The 21486-nt window shown below is 43.1% G+C and overlaps 1 protein-coding gene across 5 annotated transcripts in view; it reads right to left on the bottom strand.

Annotated features, from left to right (window-relative positions):
* Positions 1-2175: 2175 nt before the first annotated feature.
* The window catches only part of NPAS2 (neuronal PAS domain protein 2), a 104271-nt gene continuing 84960 nt past the window's right edge, over positions 2176-21486 (bottom strand). For 2 of the 5 annotated variants that reach the window (XM_066176595.1, XM_066176596.1), the window contains exons 14-21: positions 21234-21340; positions 20974-21066; positions 14974-15120; positions 9015-9209; positions 7516-7682; positions 6927-7019; positions 4837-5023; positions 2176-3682 (exon numbers count right to left, since the gene is read on the bottom strand). In XM_066176595.1, coding sequence (XP_066032692.1) covers positions 3491-3682; positions 4837-5023; positions 6927-7019; positions 7516-7682; positions 9015-9209; positions 14974-15120; positions 20974-21066; positions 21234-21340 — 1181 coding nt within the window. In that variant the 3' untranslated portion in view covers positions 2176-3490. The other 3 variants (XM_066176598.1, XM_066176599.1, XM_066176600.1) reach the window with 3 other exon arrangements.

The raw sequence follows: 21486 nt of genomic DNA, 5'->3' as shown, positions 1-21486 counted from the left end.
GGCCGGGAAGCGACTGCGCCGGCGGTAGGAGGGGCTGGGCGGGGGCGGCCTCGGGGTGTGCCCGGGCCGGGGCTGTTTGGGGGGGGCCGTGTCGGGGTGTGCTCGTACCGGGGGTGTTCTTTGGGGCGGTGTCAGCGTGTGCCCCTACCGGGGGTGTTCTTTGGGGCGGTGTCAGCGTGTGCCCCTACCGGGGGTGTTCTTTGGGGCGGGGTCAGCGTGTGCCCCCCTACCGGGGTTGTTTGGTGCTCGTTCGCTCGCTTCCTCCGTAGGGTCTTTCTCCCTTTTCCTTGGAGTGGTGTGTGAGGAACTCAGCTTGGCGCAGTGGTGCTTCCAGCAAGCATTTTTCCTCTTGCAGATCTGGAGCTCTTGTTCCCGAGACAGAACCGAGACATCCCGGCGTGGGACAGTAGCCTGATGTAATCACCCCCCTGCCCGGAAAACCGACCCGAGCTGAGGGATTATGTTGGAACAAGCTGGGTTTGGGCTATAATGAACTAGAACAGCCCAGCTCTGTGAGGGGGACTGGCGTTGCCTTGTGCGTGCAACAGAGAACAAGGACAGTAATCCCAAACCGGGATGTGTGTATGGGGAAGAGCATGAAAAACTACGTCTTGACGTAAATCTCCTCTTGTGAGCTGTCTGTATCCTTCCAAATAATGTATTAAACCAGCTCAGAAGAAGGCAACCCCATGCTATTTACAGTATCTCCCTGTTAACAGCCTACAGTGCCACTGGTTTTAGAAAGTTAAGTGTTTGCTCCGAGCCTGAGTTTGGTTTGGACATACCACTGGCAACTGGGAGAGATGTGTGTTTATAATCCCTGAGAGTAGAACAGATTCTTAAAGGAATTTTCCCTTCCTTGTCTCCTGTCATAGTAGTTGAGATCTGTCAGCTACTGCTTCCACAGGCATTTCCTCTGAGGTGCTCATATTCCCTCATTACCTATTCCTGCATGAACTTAGGACTTACAGATTTGTCCCCTCCCTTCTCAGTAGTGGCTGGGATTTATGAAGTTAGCTTCTGGTTTAGTCAACTGGCCTTTGCTTAGGTTTGTCTATAGTTAATAGAGAGGTTCCTTCAGACATTAGGTGAAACTTTCACATCTAGCTTTCTAATCTTCATCTGGTGGGGTCACTCTTGCTTCACTGAATACAAGAATTTAAAGGGATGAGCAGGCTAATTCACCTTGGTAACTAAAGTTAGCAGTAAAAACACTTTCTTAGAGACACAATTCCCACATCCTCTCTCAATGAAGGACAAATACACATGCACCCATCAGTGCTACCAGCAGTCTTGCAGTTGAAGCATTGGGGTAATTTTGTCAATGGACTCTCTTTAGGAGATTTTTAGCTTTTTCAAAACTCAGTGCAAATAAGCTTTTTTTCATTTCCATGAAAGCTTACTTCCACAATTTCCATCTCCTAGCCCGGCTACCTCTACTGTTTCCCTATGGCATAGAAACCAGAACACGTGGGCCCTGCTGATGTGATACTTGGTACGCAAGGGAGGAAGGGCCATGTGTGCACTTTGTTGAACCTAATGCTGGCACCAGTGGTTTCAAGCTGCCATGAGGGCCACCCCCTTTCAATCTTACTGAGGGGAAGGAAGACATTCCTGTGCTCAGTTACCTGCCTCAATCTGGTGCGGGAGGTTCTCCCTGTCTCCAGAGGGAAAGCAAGCCTGTACCCTGGCTGCTCCATCCTGTAGTCAATTTGAATTTAACATAAAAAGGAGTCTGCACAAGGATGCTAAAGTGGAAACCAGACTGTCTACAGGGTGAATATTCCAGAAATGATGTACCCCAAAACTCAGGATAGCTGTGTCTTAAAACACTGAAGCTGGACATGGGTCAAAGCCCTAGATGTATGCTGAGTCAAACTGTTCTTTTAACCATCTGTTTTGTGCTAATATAAAACTCTTTGGTTGGAAGTACAAAGCTGCCTGAGGTCTTTAAAGGTGCTTGAAGTTTTAAAGGTGCTTAAAATGAGCTGTCTTCACTTGCAGCTAAGATAACTTCCTGAGCTTTCATTCCCAGTGTCTATGCCATGACAAAAACTACAAGGGATAGTACTTGGTTTTGCTAACTGGGTGCCGAACACCATTCAAATGTGTGGCTAAGATTAAAAGTCTAAAGTGAATCACATAGTTCAACAGTCACAGGAAAATGTGTGCAAGTCCTGCAATAAAGCCTTTTGGCTATTTTATTTTATTCTACAAATAAAGACAACTGTCCATCATTAAATGGAAAAAATAATAGTTTGAGTTGTATATAGCATGAAACAGTAGTTCCCTTCACAAAAACATTTCTAATTCATTAGTTTATTACAAAATACCCACTCACAAAAAAGCACAAGCACAATCTTTATACTTGTGAAATGAGTTGATATTTCATATACAAAATAATTTCCACATAATTCCATATAATTTTATTTTATATAGAAATAGGTCATTATTACAACAGCTGTACAATACACTACTTTTTATTTAATAATTACATAAAATCTTTCTTAGAAACATATCAACGGAAAACATACAAAAAAAGCGAAAAGTGCATTTTCTTTTTTTCTTTTCCTCCAAAGGAAAATTTAATCCTAAATGTTATAATGAAAGAGATATGTAATAGTCTGCAGCATCCCGAGTCAGTGGGCCAAAACACAGTGCATATTTCTCAGAGACTTGGAGTGGGTGAGTTTAGGTTGAAGAAGGCTTCATGTTGTACTATTGGAGAGTTGCATGATTGTGCTTACAATTTGAGTTCTCCTTTGCAATCACAATTCATGTAGGAAACGGTCCAGTGTGGGTTGTGGGTTTGTTTTTTTGGTTGGTTGGTTTTTAGTAATGAAGAACAGTTAGGGTAAGCTGCATAATACTTCTCAGATTCTAAATCAAGGGTTATGAGCTGTAGACCATCTTCACCAATGGCTGGGCTTTTTCCTCCATTGGATGTGCTAATTTGGCCACAAGAATAAAGAAACAAACTTCTCTTTACAGAAAGTGCCTAGGTTTTGTCATCTGTGCAGTTGTGCAAAATAATAACAATAATCATAATAAAAATAATCTCTTGTTCTCTCCTCGATAGACCTTTGACGCAGTGCTTTTCATACACAAAAGAAGAACTGAAACAGTGAAGGCCAAGTACCTCATGAGTCTGTCGACAGTCTTTTGGAATTGCCAGATGGCTTCCAGAGTGACACGCCGGGATTGAGTGCCTCTTCCCATGCTCCTAGTGGTGATGGAGGCCGCACAGGATAGTGCTCCTTTTTATTTTGCTCTGTCAGTACATCCTGTGCTCATGACACAGCGCAAATGGAAGCCGGTATGCCGTGAATGCACTGTCTGTGGCAGTCTGCACTCTGGGCGTACTTCTGTCATAGAGCCTGGAGAGAAATGCTTGTGCAAAAGCCAGAACAGTAAGTACAAAGTCATTCTCTTCTGCCCCATGTGCCCATTGGTTAAAGCTAATCGTGCATTGATTGTGCTGGTGGGACTCTTATCGCAGAGGCTGTGGTAAATTTGATGATTCCGATAAACTATTCCTTCTTCTTGATGTTAGTTGTTGCTGTTGCTGCTGCTGCTGCTGCTGCTGTGTCTGATGATACCCCATATTTCCTTGCTGTGGTGAGTAAGATGGCAGGAGCAAAGAATCGGGTTGTTCATTGTGCAAAGAACTTGGTGTTTGCACCTACAGATAAAATAAAATTTATCATGGTGTTCAATTCTTTCACACGTTAATGTCCTCAGGTTACAGGATGCTTAAAAATGCTACTGGTTTGCTGGCTTTTATTTCTGGAGCTGCTTGGCATGAGGTTAGCTTAACTAATGCTAGAAGGAATGGACATAAATTGCAAAAAAGAACAATCCAATTAGGCATCGAGAAGGTTTTCTCATAGGAATGCACTGCCTGGGATTTGCAGGTTATCCTAAAAAGTCTTGTTTGGGAACTGCGTGGGTGAACATGTCAGAAATGACATGGATGGAGGGCAGAAATAAAACGGGATCCTAATGTGCCTCACACTGTCCCTTCTACCCCTTCCTTTTCCTGAGCTTACAGTTGGGCATGACCTTGCAGTGTTGATGTGAATTTTGCAGATGTTTTATTGGAAACAGTATCTGCCAGATTTTGTTTTAATCATTCTCCACTATGATAAGGATTTCATTTCAATAACAAGAGTTTAATCATTTGAGGTTGGTTATACTCTTTCAATGATGCCAGTGGATATGTGACCGGGTTTTATAGACTCAGTTCAGCTCCTGTTGAACTAATACAGAGGCACCTAATTTCCTCCCTTTACTTTAGTATGTGTTGAATTAGGTCAAAAAATAAGTATTTTTACATCTTCAAATCACCTGGTTCTTCCAGGCAACATGCTCTACTTTATCTTCTTTGCCTTGTGCAGCTGAGAAAATATGTTAGTTTCCTGAAGGGATCCAGATATCTGATCCAGATCTATTTTATGTTGATGCTGGTAATTAAAAATCATCTTTTGACTTGTAAACTAAGCAAATTTTATACTGAATAAAGAGTACAGAACAAATCCTAAGGCATTGATTTTCTCCAGCTGGAAATAAACTTCAAATATATCCAAGATAATCTGATTATGCTTTCAATGTACAGAATTAATAATTTCCTTTAAAATATTCTGACTGTTCCCACTGCTCCCTTGCTGTACCAGCCACTGTAGCGGTGTGTTGCAGGTCAGAAGTCAGAATCGGAATCTCTTAAATGGACACTTCTGCCAGGATCAGGCTCCAGCAGAAACCTGGGGTCCCCTTTGCACAGCCCACTCACTTTGTTACTCAGTGTGCACACTTTATGCATCATCCTCTTTGTCCTACCTGCAGGTAGCGTTGTTGCTGATGCTGTTGGTGCTGGAGTTGCATAGGTGGCAAAGAGGATGGCTGGGAAGGAGGGGTAGTGGTGAACCCTTGGTTTAACACTGCTTGTCCCATCAGTATGATTGGAGAGCTGCTGCTGGAAGTCTGCACTTCCAGACTTTGAAACATTTGTTGGGTTTGAGAATACCTATGGAAGAAAGAAGCAAGACAATCAAGAACGAAGTGTTGGAAGCAAAGGTCTTCTCTTAAAATAGGGATGGCAATCCCTAGTCTTCCTAAATCATAGAATCACAGAATGCTGTGGGTTGGAAAGGACCTTAAAGACTGTCTAGTGCCAACCTACCTCCCATGGGCAGGGACATCTTCCACTAGACCATGTTGCTCAGAGCCCCATCCACCAATCTGTCTTTGAACACTTTTAGGGATGGGGCATTCACCACTTCTCTAGGCAACCCGTTTCAGTGCCTCACCACCCTCACAGTAAAGAATTTATTCCTAATATCTAATCTAAACCTGCCCCCATTTCAGTTTAAATTCACTACCTTCTGCCCTATCCCTATATGCCCTTGTAAAGAGTCCCTCCCCTTCTCTCTTGTAGCCCCTTTTAGACACTGGAAGGCTGCTGTAAGGTCTTCCTGGGCCTTCTCTTCTGCATTATTTATTACCCAAATAATTCTCAATAAATTATTCTCATGCATGGGACCTGCTAATATGAACAACAGCACTACTGGCAGCACTGCTTTCCCTTACTCTGTGCACAAGCTGGACTTGGAGGGAAGAATACATTTCACCTCAAAATCCAGATCACATTTTACATTCATTAAAAATTCTGGTTTATGCACATCTCGTCTTCAGCCACAGTATTCACATCCCAGGCTCATTAAGCCAAATGGCCTTTGATTCTGTTTTAATATGCTGAACCCTGTACTGCAGCAAGAGAGAAGCAAATGCACCTTCTGTCCTGCTGCCTGTGCTCCCCTGTGACTGCCTGAGGGGTGGTGATCTGCAGAAACATGGCGAGGGTTGATTACTTCTTAAGCTGCTCATACACATATTACCAAGTATGATCAGCAGTTCCCATCACCATGAGCCCCATTCTAGGAACAGAAGAAGCCTCTAGAAACCCTCTGGAATGAGGGATGGGACAGAACCAAAATACTCATCTCCTCTTGCCATTCTGCTTTTGCAAAGCAAAACTTAAGTATGTGTTGTTTTGTGGAAGGCTGTGGGCAAAACCACAATGCGACTATTTCCAACTCAGCCTAATTCTGTTTATCCTGTAAAGGGTGATGAGATCATAGTGTGACTTGTGTTCACTCAACAGCTGTTCAACATTAGGGTTTAGTCAGAAATGCTACAGTGGAAACTTGTATGAGGATGTGAGTTCCTATAAAAGGGTCCCACGAGTCAGGAATCTACATGAGCTGGGAGATGCATCTTTGCAAGTAAAGCCTCTTTTATTCAGAGGCTTAAAAGCAGAGCTACAATATTTACATTTGACAAATTAACTCAAGGTAATCTTAAACAACAATAATCATGTTTAAAGAAATACTGAGTAGCTACATTCCTGAAATAACATTAGAAAAATACTGTTTTGTAAAAAGAATTATTTTTGAAGAAATGATGTGCAAACAGTTGCTTATTATTTTAGCAGCTCACAATTAAGTACAGTGACAAAAACAGCTTAAAAAAGGTGTATTTTCATCAGTGTGTTCTGCTTCCTTCACCTAAGTCTTGAGGAGACAAAACAACTGAGGTGAGGCTTTCCTGGCACCAGTCATTTAACTGAGCCAGTGCTGACTTTCTCACATTTACCTTGGTGGGTCAGAAGTTCTAGTGCAACAGCATGCAGCGTGTGAGGGACAAAAATTCCCCCAGCCACGGCTTGTTAAAATGCTACTGGCACTTTGTGTTTCTCTCTGTCATTCTTCCTGATATAACCAGGCAGGGTAAGGCTGACCCTGATGCTGGAAGGCAGGCTCAGCACAGTAACACATTCCTAATATTTATAACTACTTTGTCATCTTATAAAAGAAGGCTACTTCCCCTCCAAAGCAGCTTTGATGTTTTATCTTTTACAAGGCACGTACTTGGCCTGGGATCCCGCCATGCTGAGGTCTGAAGGGTGTCTTGCATTACAGGACCCAGGCATCATGGGCTGAATAGGCTGGCTAAGCAACAATCTGGCACATGAGGGGAAAAAAAAAAAAAGTGACATTGCTGGAAGAAGAGGACCATACACATCCCACAGTGTGCAAAGAAACGGCATTTTCACAGGCACGGCACCAGGCTGAGTGTGAGGAGGTCTGACCCAGCTGCCGGCTGTGGCAGGCGCATCCTGGGCACTGCAAGGTGGAGGCTGGGGCAGCGCCTGCCCTCTGGGGTGATCTGGGTGCCCCAGCCCTAATAAATCACATTTTTTTACCATTATTATCTGCTAAGTATATGAATGCTTGAGTAATATTTTACAACTCTAGTTAAATTCACCTTGTGCTCTTCAAAGTGTCAGCAGCAAGGTTTCAGTTTTCGTAACGCTGCGGGGTCGGACGGCTACAGTTTGGGAATGTTAATGCACCCGTGCATGACTGCAGTCGCAAGAGCTGGTGTGCGCTGCGGTCGCTGTTCCCGCGGGGCAAAGCCGGCGGCTCAGCCCTCCCGGAGCGCGGCCGCGGCCCGTACCTGAGCTGCTGGTCGTGGCTGCAGCCGGCGGGCGCGGGCGTGCCGCCGCGGGACAGGCCGCCAGGGGGCGCCGCGGGGCCGCCGCCGCCTGAGGCGAAGGGCGCGGGGCGAGGCGGGGCGCGGCCGCCGCCCGGCGCCAGCTCCGCGCTCCGCGCCGCCTTCGGGCCCTGCAAGAGAAGAGGGGAGAGCGGGGAGACGGCCCGACTCGGGCACCGGTGCCTGGCGGTGCCGCCGCCGGCTGCTGTCACCATACGCGAAACGACTGTCATGCCCGCGGCTGCCCCGGGCCGGCTCCTGCCGGCCAGCAAACCCGGCGCTGCCCAAACGAACCCCCCATTAAGGCAGGAGCAAAGCTAAGCCTGAGGAGCTGCCGCCAAGCCCCATGATAGAAAGAGGTCAAAGTAAAAAAAAGGTGGTGTGGTTGTTTTTTTGTTGTTCTTGTTTTGTTTGTTCTCTCTTTGGTTTTGTTTTTTTTTTCTATTTCACAAAATCAAGAACAGGTCAGGTTGGAAGGGACCAGAGTGGGAAATCTGGTCCAGCCTCCCTCTTCTAGCAGGGTCATCCCTGAGCACATTACACCAGGATCGTGTCCAGACGGTTCTTGAGAATCTCCAGTGAGGGAGACTCCACACCCTTTCGGGGCAACCTGTTCCAGTGCATGGTCACTCTCGCATGAGTGACAGAGAAGTTCTTCCTTATATTCTGGTGGAACTTCCTGTGCATCAGTGTCTGTATAACAAATACAAGACAAGGGGCACTCTCTAATAGTCATTAAATAGGTATAGCACAGGTATGTAGGAGGTGAAAAGCTACAGCTGGGGACTCTGAAGACAATCATGCAAATATGCTTGCCACACAATTAGGAAGAAGAAACAGGAGCTAAGTTTTCTATGAAGGGAGGTAGAACAGGTGGGTGAAGACCAAACACTGGAAATGCTGAGAAACCAGTAGTATGAACAAAAAATACAGTGCCAAACCCAACAGCTTTCACAGATCTCAGTTACTGCTCAGGCTGAACTTTATTTTGCTGTGCAGGAACATGTTAACATTCTCAGCCCAAGGGTCTCAAATGAATCTCAGTGTATTCTGTATGCCACCACAGCAGACAGGCATTGTTGTGTTGGTGGTGTCCGACTGGGCTCGAGGAGCAAGTATTCTGAGAGGTCTCACTATTTCAATTTTCCAGTGGGATCAGTCAGGTTTCTTTCAGGACCACCTGAAGAACAGTAAGTCACCTACACCTTTGCATGCCCCCCTGCTCCATTTTCAAGCTGAAACAGCTGCTCAAGTAACCCTCCTGGCTGAGATCTTAAAGAAAGGCTTTAAGGTAAAGTAAATGGTGTAGGAAAACCCTTTTTATAGGCTGCCCTTATACAGCAGAATAATAAAGGGAAGGCAAAGGCACAGTTACAGGACTGACATGATTTTACTTTCTTGCTTAATAACAGCTCAATGTCTCCTTTCCATCTAAATGCCTCTCTATTCAAAGAAATTATTACCTGGCTCGGTATCACGCCTGCTTCTCTCAGTGACTGCTGGTTCGTTGTTTGTGAAGATGTGATTTGCCCTTGAAGTTGAGGACTGGGGACAAGCTGCTGCTGAGAAATGGCCCCTGACCTCTGCTGTAGCTGTTGTGGGTCCAGCTGCTGAGTATTGCTAAAGCTCAGGGACGCTGTTGGCTGCTGTAAGATCATCTGGAAAAGAAGAGGGGAGGATTTATTTACATAGCCCAGATGTCTTGAATAATGAATGTGACAGAAGTAAATCCAAAGATATATTCTAAAGCAAAATTATCGCATTTCTGGATTCGTAACACATTTACTGTTAGTTGGAAATCACCTATCATTCTTACATTAACAGCTCCACTGTCTCTAGTTTCTTGGTTTCTTGTTCAGCAAGTGCACCCATTACTTGTGAAATGTGTCTTGAAGGTAAAAGTTCTCTCTCCATTGGGCAGGCACAGCCCTCTTAAGAGCAGTTCCCAGTACATTCATTGTGTTCTGGGGCATCCTGACCAAAGAGAAGAGAGTAACTTTGTGTCTTTTCAGCCCTTTTGTTTCTCCTTTCAACAAAAATCCACCTACCTTTCAGACAGAACTGTCTTTGAATTTGTCTCTGGAAATTCAACATTTTACACCCAGCTGAGTTGTCGAATGTTTTTAATGAGGCCACAGTCAGGCCAGAGCTCTCCAAGCTGAATGGCTGTGTCCTTATCATTGACAGGATGTGTAAATAGACAGTCGCTGTCATTTATCTGATTTCCCATCAGGTAACTGTCACCTGGTGTTCTTCCTAACTGTGCCATGCATTTGACTTGTGCAAAAGAGCTAGCAGCTCCTCTCTTAGTGTTTCTGTAAATGATGTCCTCTCTGCCTTTGCATTTCAAGATGAGGCTTTCTTCTTTAAAAGTTAGAGGACTTGGGAATTTTTGCTTTTCTAGGGGCTATTTCTTTTATTACAGCTGTAAAGAGGGAAAAGTAATCTTTTAAAACTATACATTATTAATGCTACAAGCTCTCTTTGCATTATTTCAGACCTAGCCTTTCTGCCACCAAGGATTGTACAGAGATACACATCCCACACAGCTGACATAATTATTGGATTCTGATTCCACACCACTGCTACATGTGTGGAACTCCATTAATTTAAGTGGGGCTACTTAAGTTTTAAATGAAATCAGAATCACAATTATTCTCTTCGTTATTCATCCATCAGTCTCATGCCTAGCAGTACATCTGAGGTACACCCAGTAATTAGTACACCTTTGCGCAGCTTATTGCTATATTAACAATTCCCTAAACTATCATGTCCCCTCTAATTTTTCCTGGAAAAAGCCTATACCTTTCTCCAAAGGCCCAGCATAATATATTACTTTTCTTTGCAGAAGTATGGCTTGATCCATCATGTTTGTACTTATTTATCTAGCTTTAAAAACACAGCTTATTTAAATGTCATAAATTTTTAATTGATTTCTGTGTGCCAAGATTTTACCCAGGAAAAAAGGTACAGACAAATCTTAAATTAATCAGCTGGGAGAGGGGGACAATTAAGGAAAAGCAACAGCTTGTTTCAGGTGCTGTAGGCTAACCACATCTCAGAGATGTCTGATAGGAATAAATGGGTCAAGTGACAGGGTTAGGGCTGCTGCTTGCAGCAGGTCTGAAACTAGCTCTGAGTGTTTTCTTTTAAAAGCACTGCTCACTGAGTTTGGAGCCGTTACATTTCAGAAAGACAGATGGTCTCGCAACTTCTGCCAAGTAAATAGGTCTTATTATGAATAAATCAAAGACAAATATCATGAAAATTCATTTTCTTGTTTATTTTCTGTAGATAGAAGCTAAGCTTTGGACATGTTTAGTACATGAACTCACTTGATTAGCCCTAGCAGTGAAACAGGTTATCACTGATACAAAATTTGATATAAAATTTGGAACAGGCAAAGCAAGTGGTGCATGTCAAAAAAGTGATGGGGAGGTAGTGTGAGCCCACTGGTACTGGACAGATCACTGCAAATTAAGACCTTTAGGAGGATTAGCTTAGTGTCCTCCTTGTACATGGCACATGGCACTGGAGAAACACTCAGTCCACCCAATGCAAATTCAACATCTATCAAGGTGAATGTCAGGCAGGGTATGAACTTGCAGCAGACTACTTACTTAGCAGGGGCCGCCCTGTGTGCTTACCTCACTTCCAGATGAAGGCCAAGGAGTTTATCCTCCAAAGAAAGCAGAGTAACCTACTCTGCAATTACCAGTGTGCCATTGGGTAGGAACATGCAGAGTTAATGGTGGGCAGCTAACACACCATAAATTTAGAACCAAGTTTATCCCAGTAGGCCAATTTCATTTGTTCATGTGTTTGTACCCAGAGAGGGCTCTGAGTGTTTCATACCTGGGGACCCTCTGTTGCCATTATAATGGTGAAAGCAGCATTGTTACCCTCTGGACATAAAGGACCTGGAAAAAACAAGCTCAGAGAGGGAAGCAATGGTGGCCATGTCCCTGCAAAACTGAAGACTCAAGATGCCTTATCAAAAACAAGAGCTAACCTGATGGAGGATCAAAGCGTGGAATTTCCACCTGCTAGTTAAACCTAAAAGCTTCATTTGTACAAAACTTAATGGTGGTTTTTCATAACATGCCTCTTTTGTGATAGTCCTGTCTCAATTCCCCAAAACACTGAAATACAGCAGCTTTAAATAACAAGAGAAACCTTTTCATAAAAATAAAATCTTCCCTTGTCTAAGTAGATAAATTAGCAGCCTCCTAACTGTATAGCTGCTAATGACATGTCTCGTTGGTGATTTTGTGGACTGCAAGGTCAGTGAAGCATCTTACAAACATTTTTTAATTGGCCAGATTGTTAACATACACAGCAAAGCAGCGAGGGAGAGGAGGGACCCCCTGACACTGCTGCCCCCTCACTGCAAGATAGATGGGTCCTACAGCTAATGGCTGCATCACACTGACAAGGTATCCTGAGGAAAACATCTCTTTGACTCTACCTGTCCTTTGGATAATCAGGGGATTATAGCTTTTGGACTCATCATTATAGGCATCAAGACTCTTTCTTTATGTAAAATATATAAAGATGAGAAGCACAGCACTAGAAAGCTGAGATTCATTGACTTCGAAGAGAGCCTGCTTCACAAATGATGGGGGGCTGTGGATGGTCTTGATTGTAGTTCTTGCAAGCTGGTCAGGCTCAGCCTTTCTGCCTTCCTCTGCATCTGTGAATTAGCTAGACTGTTCAAACTGGAGCAGACACAGCATCCTTCTGACTTCTGAGATTACTCTTTCTGCTCTTGTCCTTGTCCTTCATCGTTGGGAAAAGCAGTAACAGAGATTTAATGGGGTTTTGAACACTTTTACTCAGGGCCCGCAACCCTCCTCCAGATAGTTTCATCTTTCTCTGCACGAGGCTCCTGCAAACAGTTTCTAATGCAGACTACTGTGCTCAACATCTGTCTGGCTGGGAAAGCATTTCTTGGTGGACTGCTGTACTCAGTTTTGAAGATCTCTGAAGGAAATGGAAATCGAGCTTAATTCTCCATGGAGCTACCTATATGCTTCCGTGTGGAAGGGAGTGAACCAGTGGGGATGATACGCTAATAAATCATCTAAGAAGGGAAAAGCAGGGAACACTTCTCCCTTTTCAGACAGCCTACATCACTCCCCCACACTTACAGCTCTATTACACAGTGTATTAAAGACACTAGAAATGTGCTTGATAGTAGCCTGTTTGTTACTATGCCTTTTAGCTTTGATAGTAGACACAGATCAATGTCTGCAGACATCCAGCTCCCTGAATGATGAAATCTGTGCAGCAAAGCACATGGTTGGATTTCTGATTTAACAGTTTACTCCTCGCTGCTTGTGAGTCACAAAAGAGCTGCCTGCAGAAGTGTGAGGTTTTCTTTCAAATTGCGTCTAGCCAAGTAAGGTAAAATTAATTCCTCATCTCAATCTATCCCTGAAACAGCACAGTAGCTTCTGTGTGTGTGTGTGTGGTTTTTTGGTGGTTTTTTTTTTTTTTTTTTTGGGGGGGGGGGGTGTGTTTGTTTGTTTGTTTGTTTCTTTTTTAACCTAGAGAAAGTGGGAGAAGAAAAAGGCCCTGGCCAGGAGTCAGCGTGACCACTTGCATCTCATCACCTTGTTTGATTGCTCTGAGGAGACCAAAAAAGCACACAAAATACAGAGGATATATTCTCCATCCAGCATTGCTGGATGACCCCATCCAGCATTGCCATTTCAGGAAAAAATGCAGCCCCCCGCATTTCCAAGCTCTTTCCATTCTCCCTGCCTCTTAGTTCTGCATCTGCAGTAAGCTGGGAAATGGTAGGTACTGATACCAAAGAACTTGTAATGGTCTGAAAATACTTGGTCCAACCTGGTGCAGTCTTCATGGGAGACGGCATCACCCAAATGGTAACTCAGAGCTACAAACTGGTTAGGGGTGGGCAGTACAGAACAACCCACCTTTTACCCTCAGGGCCTCTGCCTGAGCTCCGAGTGTATCTGAGAATCTGTTTCATGGTCTTTGTGCTGTTAAATGCATCCTAAGGCATATAGGAGACAGCTTTCTAAAAATAAAATCTGTTTTCTACATATAAGAATGTGCTCTGAAATTCTATTTTTGCCTGGATGATGAAAAAAAAGACTGTGTATGATTATTGAATATGTCACCAGGAGAGAGTAATGGTTGTCACCCAATTAAAAAGAGAGGAAGTGAGAATATAATCTCTTGATATTCATAATAACAATAATAGCTTTCAGACATATGACATGATTCTGAACTGAGCACCTGTTAATTGCAGAGAGACTTTCTCTTCCCATTAATCAAAGTCAGTGGAGAACTAATAGAAGAAACATGCTGAAGCTAAACCTGATCTCCCTATGTGATTGTATGGCGCCAGGAACAGGGAGTCCTGGGTTTGGAACTCACAGTTGCTGTGTTGCCTTACAGCAGTGCACATGAAGCAACTTAGGTAGCAAAGTTTCTAATTTGGCTTCGTTGATCCCTTAATTACCTAAACATACAATCCCAATTTGTTAATGTGTGAAACTGCATTTCTCAGACACTGATGATAGGTGAGAGTCTGTTTCTGCGTGGAAGTTGCAAGCAAAATTGTCACTGACTTCAGCAGGCCCCGTGTTTTCATCCTGTTCATAAAATACTCTTTGAGATATTTGTTTCCTTGACAGAGCCTGTTTTCTAAAACCAAATACTCACAAAGCCCTCAGTGCCACATTACTAGCAAGGATCATTTAACCTGGCATTTACAGTTAAATTATGAGGAAACTAGAGGTAATCACCCTACATTCAGAAAACTTTCATAAAACTGGATGATTTGTCCATTTGTTATTAAAGGAAACTTGTGATCTACTAAACTGCACTTGCTATTATTTCTGAGGTTTGGTAGGCATAAGGGGGACAAAGCACATACTGTACTAGAGAATTCTACCTCTGTGTAGGAGGTGTTAAAGGCAGAAGCAGAGCAGGCTCAGTCAGCTTCACCCTAAAGGCTTAAGCCTGTCCAGTGAAGAACAAATTCAGGGATCTCCCAGGTGTGAACAAATGACCATCATCAGAATTTCAGGGGTTTTTATGTGACAAGGAAGTCTGAACTTCAAGATTCTTTCTACTACAGCTGCTCAGTCTGAAGACCAAGTAGTCTTCAGACTTGGTAGATAAAGTAATAAAATGCTATTGTAAATGACCCAAATAATTCTCCTCCTAAGGCTGAGGTATTCCTTCCTTCTCTTCTTCCAGAGAGCTCTTAAATCTTTCTTGACATAGGTTACTCAAGAGGCTTTTAGAAGGCAACATCCTCATTCAGATGAGGTAGTATCCACTTGTCCTGATATCCTGGACTCTGGAGCAATTTTAAGTTGCCAAGCCTATCAACAGTCATGTGAGAGAGAATGCTTGACTCTGCCCCTTCCAGTAGTGACGCACCTGTACACTGGAGTCTTGGACCAGGCAGAGCTGCTCCTGTATCTTCTGGAGCTCCTCCTGCTGCCACCGGATGTTGGCCTGCAGGATCCGTGTCCGCTGCTCCAGCTGGTCCTTGATGGTCTGGAACATGCTGAATTGTGCTGAGAACTAGGGAGGGGCAAAAAAAAAAGGCGGGGTGGAAATCAGTTATCATAATACAAAGAGGCCTCAGTAGAACATTGTTCTGTAAGGAGTTACTGGTTTATTGATTGTAAAGCACAGCTAAAAAGTAAAAATGCCTTTGTAATACACTAACATGTAGGCAGAGATAGATCTTGTCTATTTTCAGGGTTATGCACATATATGAAATTGACTCACCTAGTATGGTCTGCTTACAATTGACCACGTTCTGTTGTAAGGACTCTTTTTGAGAGTACGCTACTTCAAAATATCAATAGCATCTTAACTGGATGGCAAATGAGTGCATTATTTTCATTAGCTTGTAGTTTGGAGCCCTTAGTGTGACATAGCAGTATAATCCAGATGTGTTTTACTAACGCTTTCCTTTTTCTGCACAGAAATAGCAGTTCTGCAATGCTTTGTTCTGCTGATGACTTACTAAGGCATCACAAAACACCACCACAACAAACATTTTCTAGATTTGTACAGCTGAGTAGTACTCAAGCAAGAAGAAATACTCATGAAGTTATTTTTATATGTAATGCAAAATGAATAGCTCAACTCAATGGAAGAAAGGCTATTCTAAATAACAGTAAAAAATGGAGATCATTAATCAAGGTCAAGAAGCAGATGCAACCTCCAACAGCAGCAATACTGGCACAAACTGAAATCATTCAAGAATTGTGGAGAGGACTAACAGCAATAAATCCCTAGTATTTGGTGCTTTCAGGTATTATTCAAAGTTCACCAAAGTTAATTATTACTTTAATAGGCTTTGGAATAATTGCTTTTCACAAGCTTATATTCCAAAAGTAAAAAGCAGTTTTTGACAAAAAGAACAAAGTCCTTCAGAAAATCTTTTCAGGTTTTTATGTAATCAAGGCATCCAAGATCTTTTTTGAAAACGTGTTTGGCTGTGGGCAAAAAAACCAAAAAAATTTGCTGTGACTTGAAAATGCTGCCCTGTCCCTACAGTTGTTGCAGTGGCTCTGTGCTAATGAGTGAGCTGATGCTGCTGGAACCTTCCTGCTCCATGGTACACTGGCTTACATTGTTTCTGGCTTTTTGGTAGGAAAAAAAGATAACAAGACAGGAATTAAAGAGTACTCTGGTGCTAGCACCACTGTACACTTCCTCAGACGAAATTTCTGACTACTTAAGAGAAAGCTAAATGTGACAGAACAGATTTGTATCAGCTAACTAGTTCACCTTAAACCAGTTAAGTATACCAAAGTACCTTTACATTCCCTCTAGCAAAGCTGGTATCTGCAAGTAAATGGTCTTTGGCAGAGAAAGAGTGAGAACTTCAGAGGGTTTATTTCCATTTATCAGGTGGAGGGTGGCTTTCCCACACAGCCTGGCAGGTCACTGCTCAGAGTGGTGGCCAGGTGGACGTCAGTCTCACAGCCAACCCTGCTTAGGGGCAAGGAGGGCTGCTGAGGTGGCACCTGCAGTTGCTGGTGACAGAAGCCACAGAGCCCACTTTGCTGCCAGAGGCATCAGTGAGCACTCACAGCTTGCACTCTCTGCCCGAGGAGGTGACATGAGCCCTCAGCCATGCTGTGACTCATGGTGCTTGTGCCTGCAAACAGCAGTGCAGCATCTACAACCCGTGCCTCTCCCAGAGCAGGAGGACTGGTGTCAAACCTCCCAAAGGGAAGTTCGTGTTACTTTGAATTGGTGTTACAAAGGAGAAGCCAGAGCAGGGTCTCTTTCTTTCTTTCTTGTCCATGTATAAAGACAACCAGAGGAATGCTTGAGCAGAGACCTCAGATGTTTGGGAATAAGAACAAGTGACTCAAAGGGGAATCCAGTGCTGCTTGTTGTAGCCCACCCTTCTGGTTCTGAAGAATCCCAGGTATCCTGATTTTAGGAGTGGAATGATGCTATGAGCAACAGATCATAGACGAGATGCAGATAATTCCTGCTTTAACCTGGGTCTGTACAGAAGATCTTTAAAAAAGACAAGTCTTGTAATCTAATTATCTCTATATGAACTCTTTTAGTGATGACTGCTTTTAAGTCTTTAAAAGGATCCTTATTAGAAAAGGAATTAAAAACAGTTTTAGCAAAGAGCTTCATTTTAACTGCCCGGCTTGGTGATGGCAGACTGATTAACATGCAAATTCTTTGAAGACCCTTTGAGAAAGGAACCTGTCTTTTCTTCAACTGATCAATGTAAGAAATTTTAAACCAGGTAATTTCACAATCATTTTATACTTCAAAAAGAAACAAAATCCATTTTTGACACTCCAGGCCTTAGTTTTAAATTTGAATTTGCTTTGTAAAGTTGCACACAAGAATATATTGCTATTGATTTAAAATTATTATTCCTTAAGTTTTTGCGCAGGTTCTTATATTTAGCATATTCACCTCATATTGTCTTCTTGTTCTCTTTTTCACATGCATTTTGTATTAATATACCTAATATCAACAATTAGCTGGTATACTGGAGTGAAAGCTGTTACGGACGAAAACAAGGAACTTTCTCTTTTGCTTTTTTATTTTTTCCTTTTCCCACTCTAGCCCCCAAACTTTTGATAACTCTAATTATGACTCCTGTGATTACAGAGCTTCTATTGTTTTTTTGTACAACGAGACACTAACAGCAATTGACCTGCACCAGAGAGTATTTATCTCAAGATCATTAACCGCTCTACTAATTAGGGAGAAATCTCTAATTGTATAATAAATTAAAAGAGCTAAACTCAAAACATTTCACAGAAAACATTGCTCAGCTTTAACTCTGCCATTGGCATCATATGAAGTTGCTCTTCATCTCACTTAGGTATTTACAACTGTCCACAGAATCCTTAGGAAAGTCATGTAATACACAGAAAAGTATCATCTTCCTAGATACAGTCAAACACGGGAGACTAAACCTGTGAGATCTTTGTAGTTGCGCCAGTTTAATCAAGGTTTGTTAACGCAGGCAAAAAAACCCCCAAAATAAACAAGTAAAACCCAGAGCAGTAATTTCAGTTTGGTTTCTTAAAAAAAAAGTAAAATAAAGTGATGCATTTGGGATCATGTCAGCAAATGCCCTGGTAGGGAGGGTCTCAATGCACTAGTGCTGGTGACGATCCAGGGAGGCTCTACAGCTCACGGAGAGGGACTGGCATTTTCATGGTGTGATTCCTCTCCTCCACCATGGGCATCTGAAAGAAACCAGCTGGACCATGCCCAAGGAGAGGTGTTTTTCTCCACTGAGTGCTACCCCAGGATGCCAGGGTTACTCCTCTCTCTCTGAGTGCTGGGGGGCTGCAGCCAGGGGAGGAGACCTGTGTCTGTCAGGATGGTTCCTCATTTCAAATGTGATGAACAAAAAGACATTCTCAAGACATTCAGTTCCCACGAGTGTAATGACAATAGGTAGCTGGGTAAAGCAAAGAAATCCTATTTGTTCTTTAGCTCAGTTTCCTTTAAAACTTTCTTTTCTGCCTACCTTCCAACTTTCTTTCAGTCCTTCTGGCCCAGGAGATGAGCCATGTTTCTTTTTGGAGACATTCAACAGAGTTGTGGGAGTGTCAGAAATACCAGATTGCTGTAACTTCATGAAAACTTCAGCTGAGCAAAGGAGAGAAGGAGCCACTCATCCCTTCCTCCTGTGGGAAAGGCTGCACCAGCCCTGCAAGGCACAGCCCCTGAGAAACTGGTTTTCATTAGTTTTGCAGCTCACCGAACAACTTGTTCTTTCTTTCTGTCATCTGAATAACACCTGCTCAATCCCAAACGGATTATTAGTGTTAATTATTATTCAGTCATCAACATCCGCTCTGTTGTACGGGATTTTAATTTATGACAATGAGGAAGGCAAACAAACAAATATTCTAATTGGGAGCACTTGGTTTAAAGTAAACCATTTACATTCAGGTGACATCTAGGGTGACACTGTGGTGTCTGTTCATTCACATAAGCAAGGCAGAAGCTAAAATTGCATTTCAGTGGAGACAAAACCATCACAGCCTTTGCTGGAAATAAAACTACTCAAAGTTCAAGCAGATGGTGCCCGAGGCAGCAGCTAGCTGCTCACTGCAGACACAGTTGTGGCCACTTATCATGTTTTCCCTGCTGCTGCCACCCTGTAGCCAAATGTTAGCCACAAGGACACCCAGGGCCTTCCAGCTCCCGCCATCAGTCACCTTCAGCTAAGGACAAGTGGCAGAAAAGGCAGCAGGAAGAAACCTGTGCAGCTCCTCCTTGTGAGCTGGCAGCAAGGCACCTGGCCACACCATTTCTACAAGCAACGAGCTTGTGTTCTGCCACTAAATTGCTGAGCAATGGTCAGCTAGGAAGCCAAGAAGTGTTCCTGGTGGGATGTACATGTACCTAGTTTCATCCCTCACTCACCTGGTGCTGCAGGCACCTTTGCCTTTTAAATAATTAATTATCTTGCTGTAGGCTGACATATTAATTATTTTAAAGTGGGATGTACAGCATAATATCATAATATTAATAACAGTTTATGAAAATCACTGAAGTGTGTGGGGATTTGGTACTCTCTGCAGGAGTTTTGCTATGGAGTGTGAACATCAGCAGCCTGAGCTGCGATGTCCTGGTGTTATTTCCCTGCTCCACGTCAGGCTTCATCTTGAGCTTCGCCAGGAGTACTGCTGTGACTGCTGCCAGAGGGCTGCCTGTGTAGACAGACTCGATTCAGCCCTCTTCCTTTCACCAAGATTTAGGTGGCTCAAAGAGGCTTAACCAATGACTGGACAGCACTCTAACTTGTCAGGAAAAAAACGGAGCTGGTGTGCCAGTAAGAGCCTTTTCTGGGGAAGGGACAAGGCAGCAGGGCTCTTGGTAAACAGCTGGAAAGCTGCTCCTCACAAAGAGCTTTGATGGAGAAGAAAGGGAGGTAGAAAAAAAGTCAAACAAAACACATGGAGGCTTATAATACATAAACTAATTGATGTTTGAAAATGCATTAATGAATAACGGAGAGAAGTATCTGTAAAAGAAAATGAATGCTCAGAGCAGATAATTGATATGCTGTTTATTCACTGCATGCTAGTGTGGAGTCATGAAAAGAATATTAAACATGGAAGATAAATGAGAATTTGTTATTTTAAAGCCAGGATCAGGACTTTATATGCTACAGAAATAAACTCTGGGATCTTGTGAGTGAGTATATGGCATCAATGGTAGAAGCAGTCTAGGTCCAGCAATATTCTGTCATTTCTAAAATCAGAGGATAATGGGGTGTATCATCACAGCAGGACCACAGGAGAAAAACAGTGTGCTGGGAACGTGGTACTCAAATCTGCTTCTTCAAAATCCACTGCAAATGTAACCCTGAGATGACTTTTTGGGCTATCACCAACTTTTGAGATATGGGTTAACAGATTGGAGGAATCTGAAATTTGTCTTCAGTGGCATCCTCACCATTATTGGCACACTCACAAAATGGGTGTTGTTGAATTTGCACGTCCTTTACTGCTGGTTAGTTCTACATCAGCACAGCCAAACAGGTGGTTTTGGCAGGACTGGGTGTCTCTGTTAGTTTTTGGTTTTAATTCTCATTGTGAATTTGATCTTGATGAGACCTGGTTCTGTAAAAGCAAAGTTGAAAAGTCTTTCTCTGTCTGTTTTTTGTCCTCCTGTGAAACAGATGTATGCACACCTGAACCTACATGCACCTGGGCTTCTGAACACCTGCATGCAGTTAAATGTTTAAACATACAAGTGTATAATTCAGATTACTTTCCCACAATATTATAAGTTTTTGAGAGTTTGGATTTGGAGATTTTGGTTACTAGAGAGGTAACCTAAAAGCCCCAAAAAGAGAAAATATCAGGAGATAAGCAAGTGACCTATTCCACTTCCAAATTCCCAACTAACCTGTGCCAGAGGTGCAGGCTGATTTTGCAGAGTTGCTTGAGGCAGCAACTGCTGTGGGAGAAGCTCACATGGAAGCTGAGAAGGCAAAGAAACCTAGGTTAAAAACAAAACAAACCAAAACTTATAAGTTTGGCTCCTTTAAAGTTTAGGTTTCTTCTAATGCCGTGGCTTCTGTGTAAGTTGTTTCCAATTGCTACGCTGCATATGTGGCACATGCTGTTGCACCCTCTGCCTACTTCCATGATTCCTTGTGAAGTTACCTGAAGAGCAGTAGGTTGGCTGAGTCTATGCACGGATAAATCCTGCTGTGTGCTCGGTGTTCTTGGCAAGGGAGTGTTAGACTCCGTAATCAGCTTTGTTGGTGTAGCTGCAAGAAAAGTACCAGTGAGATCTCACATGCTGGAAATCAACCCTGTTTGAAATGGGTAATACGACAAGACCTGGGTGGAAATTGTAATGGCCTGGCTAAATTCCAGTGGGAGTCAGAGCTGTTCTTGTTGACTTCAATGGCAA

The sequence above is a fragment of the Chamaea fasciata genome, unplaced genomic scaffold (genome assembly GCF_029207755.1).
Source record: "Chamaea fasciata isolate MVZ Bird 193981 ecotype frontalis unplaced genomic scaffold, bChaFas1.0.hap1 SCAF_2, whole genome shotgun sequence".
NCBI lineage: Eukaryota > Metazoa > Chordata > Aves > Passeriformes > Sylviidae > Chamaea > Chamaea fasciata.
This window is presented reverse-complemented; position numbering and strand designations above follow the sequence as displayed.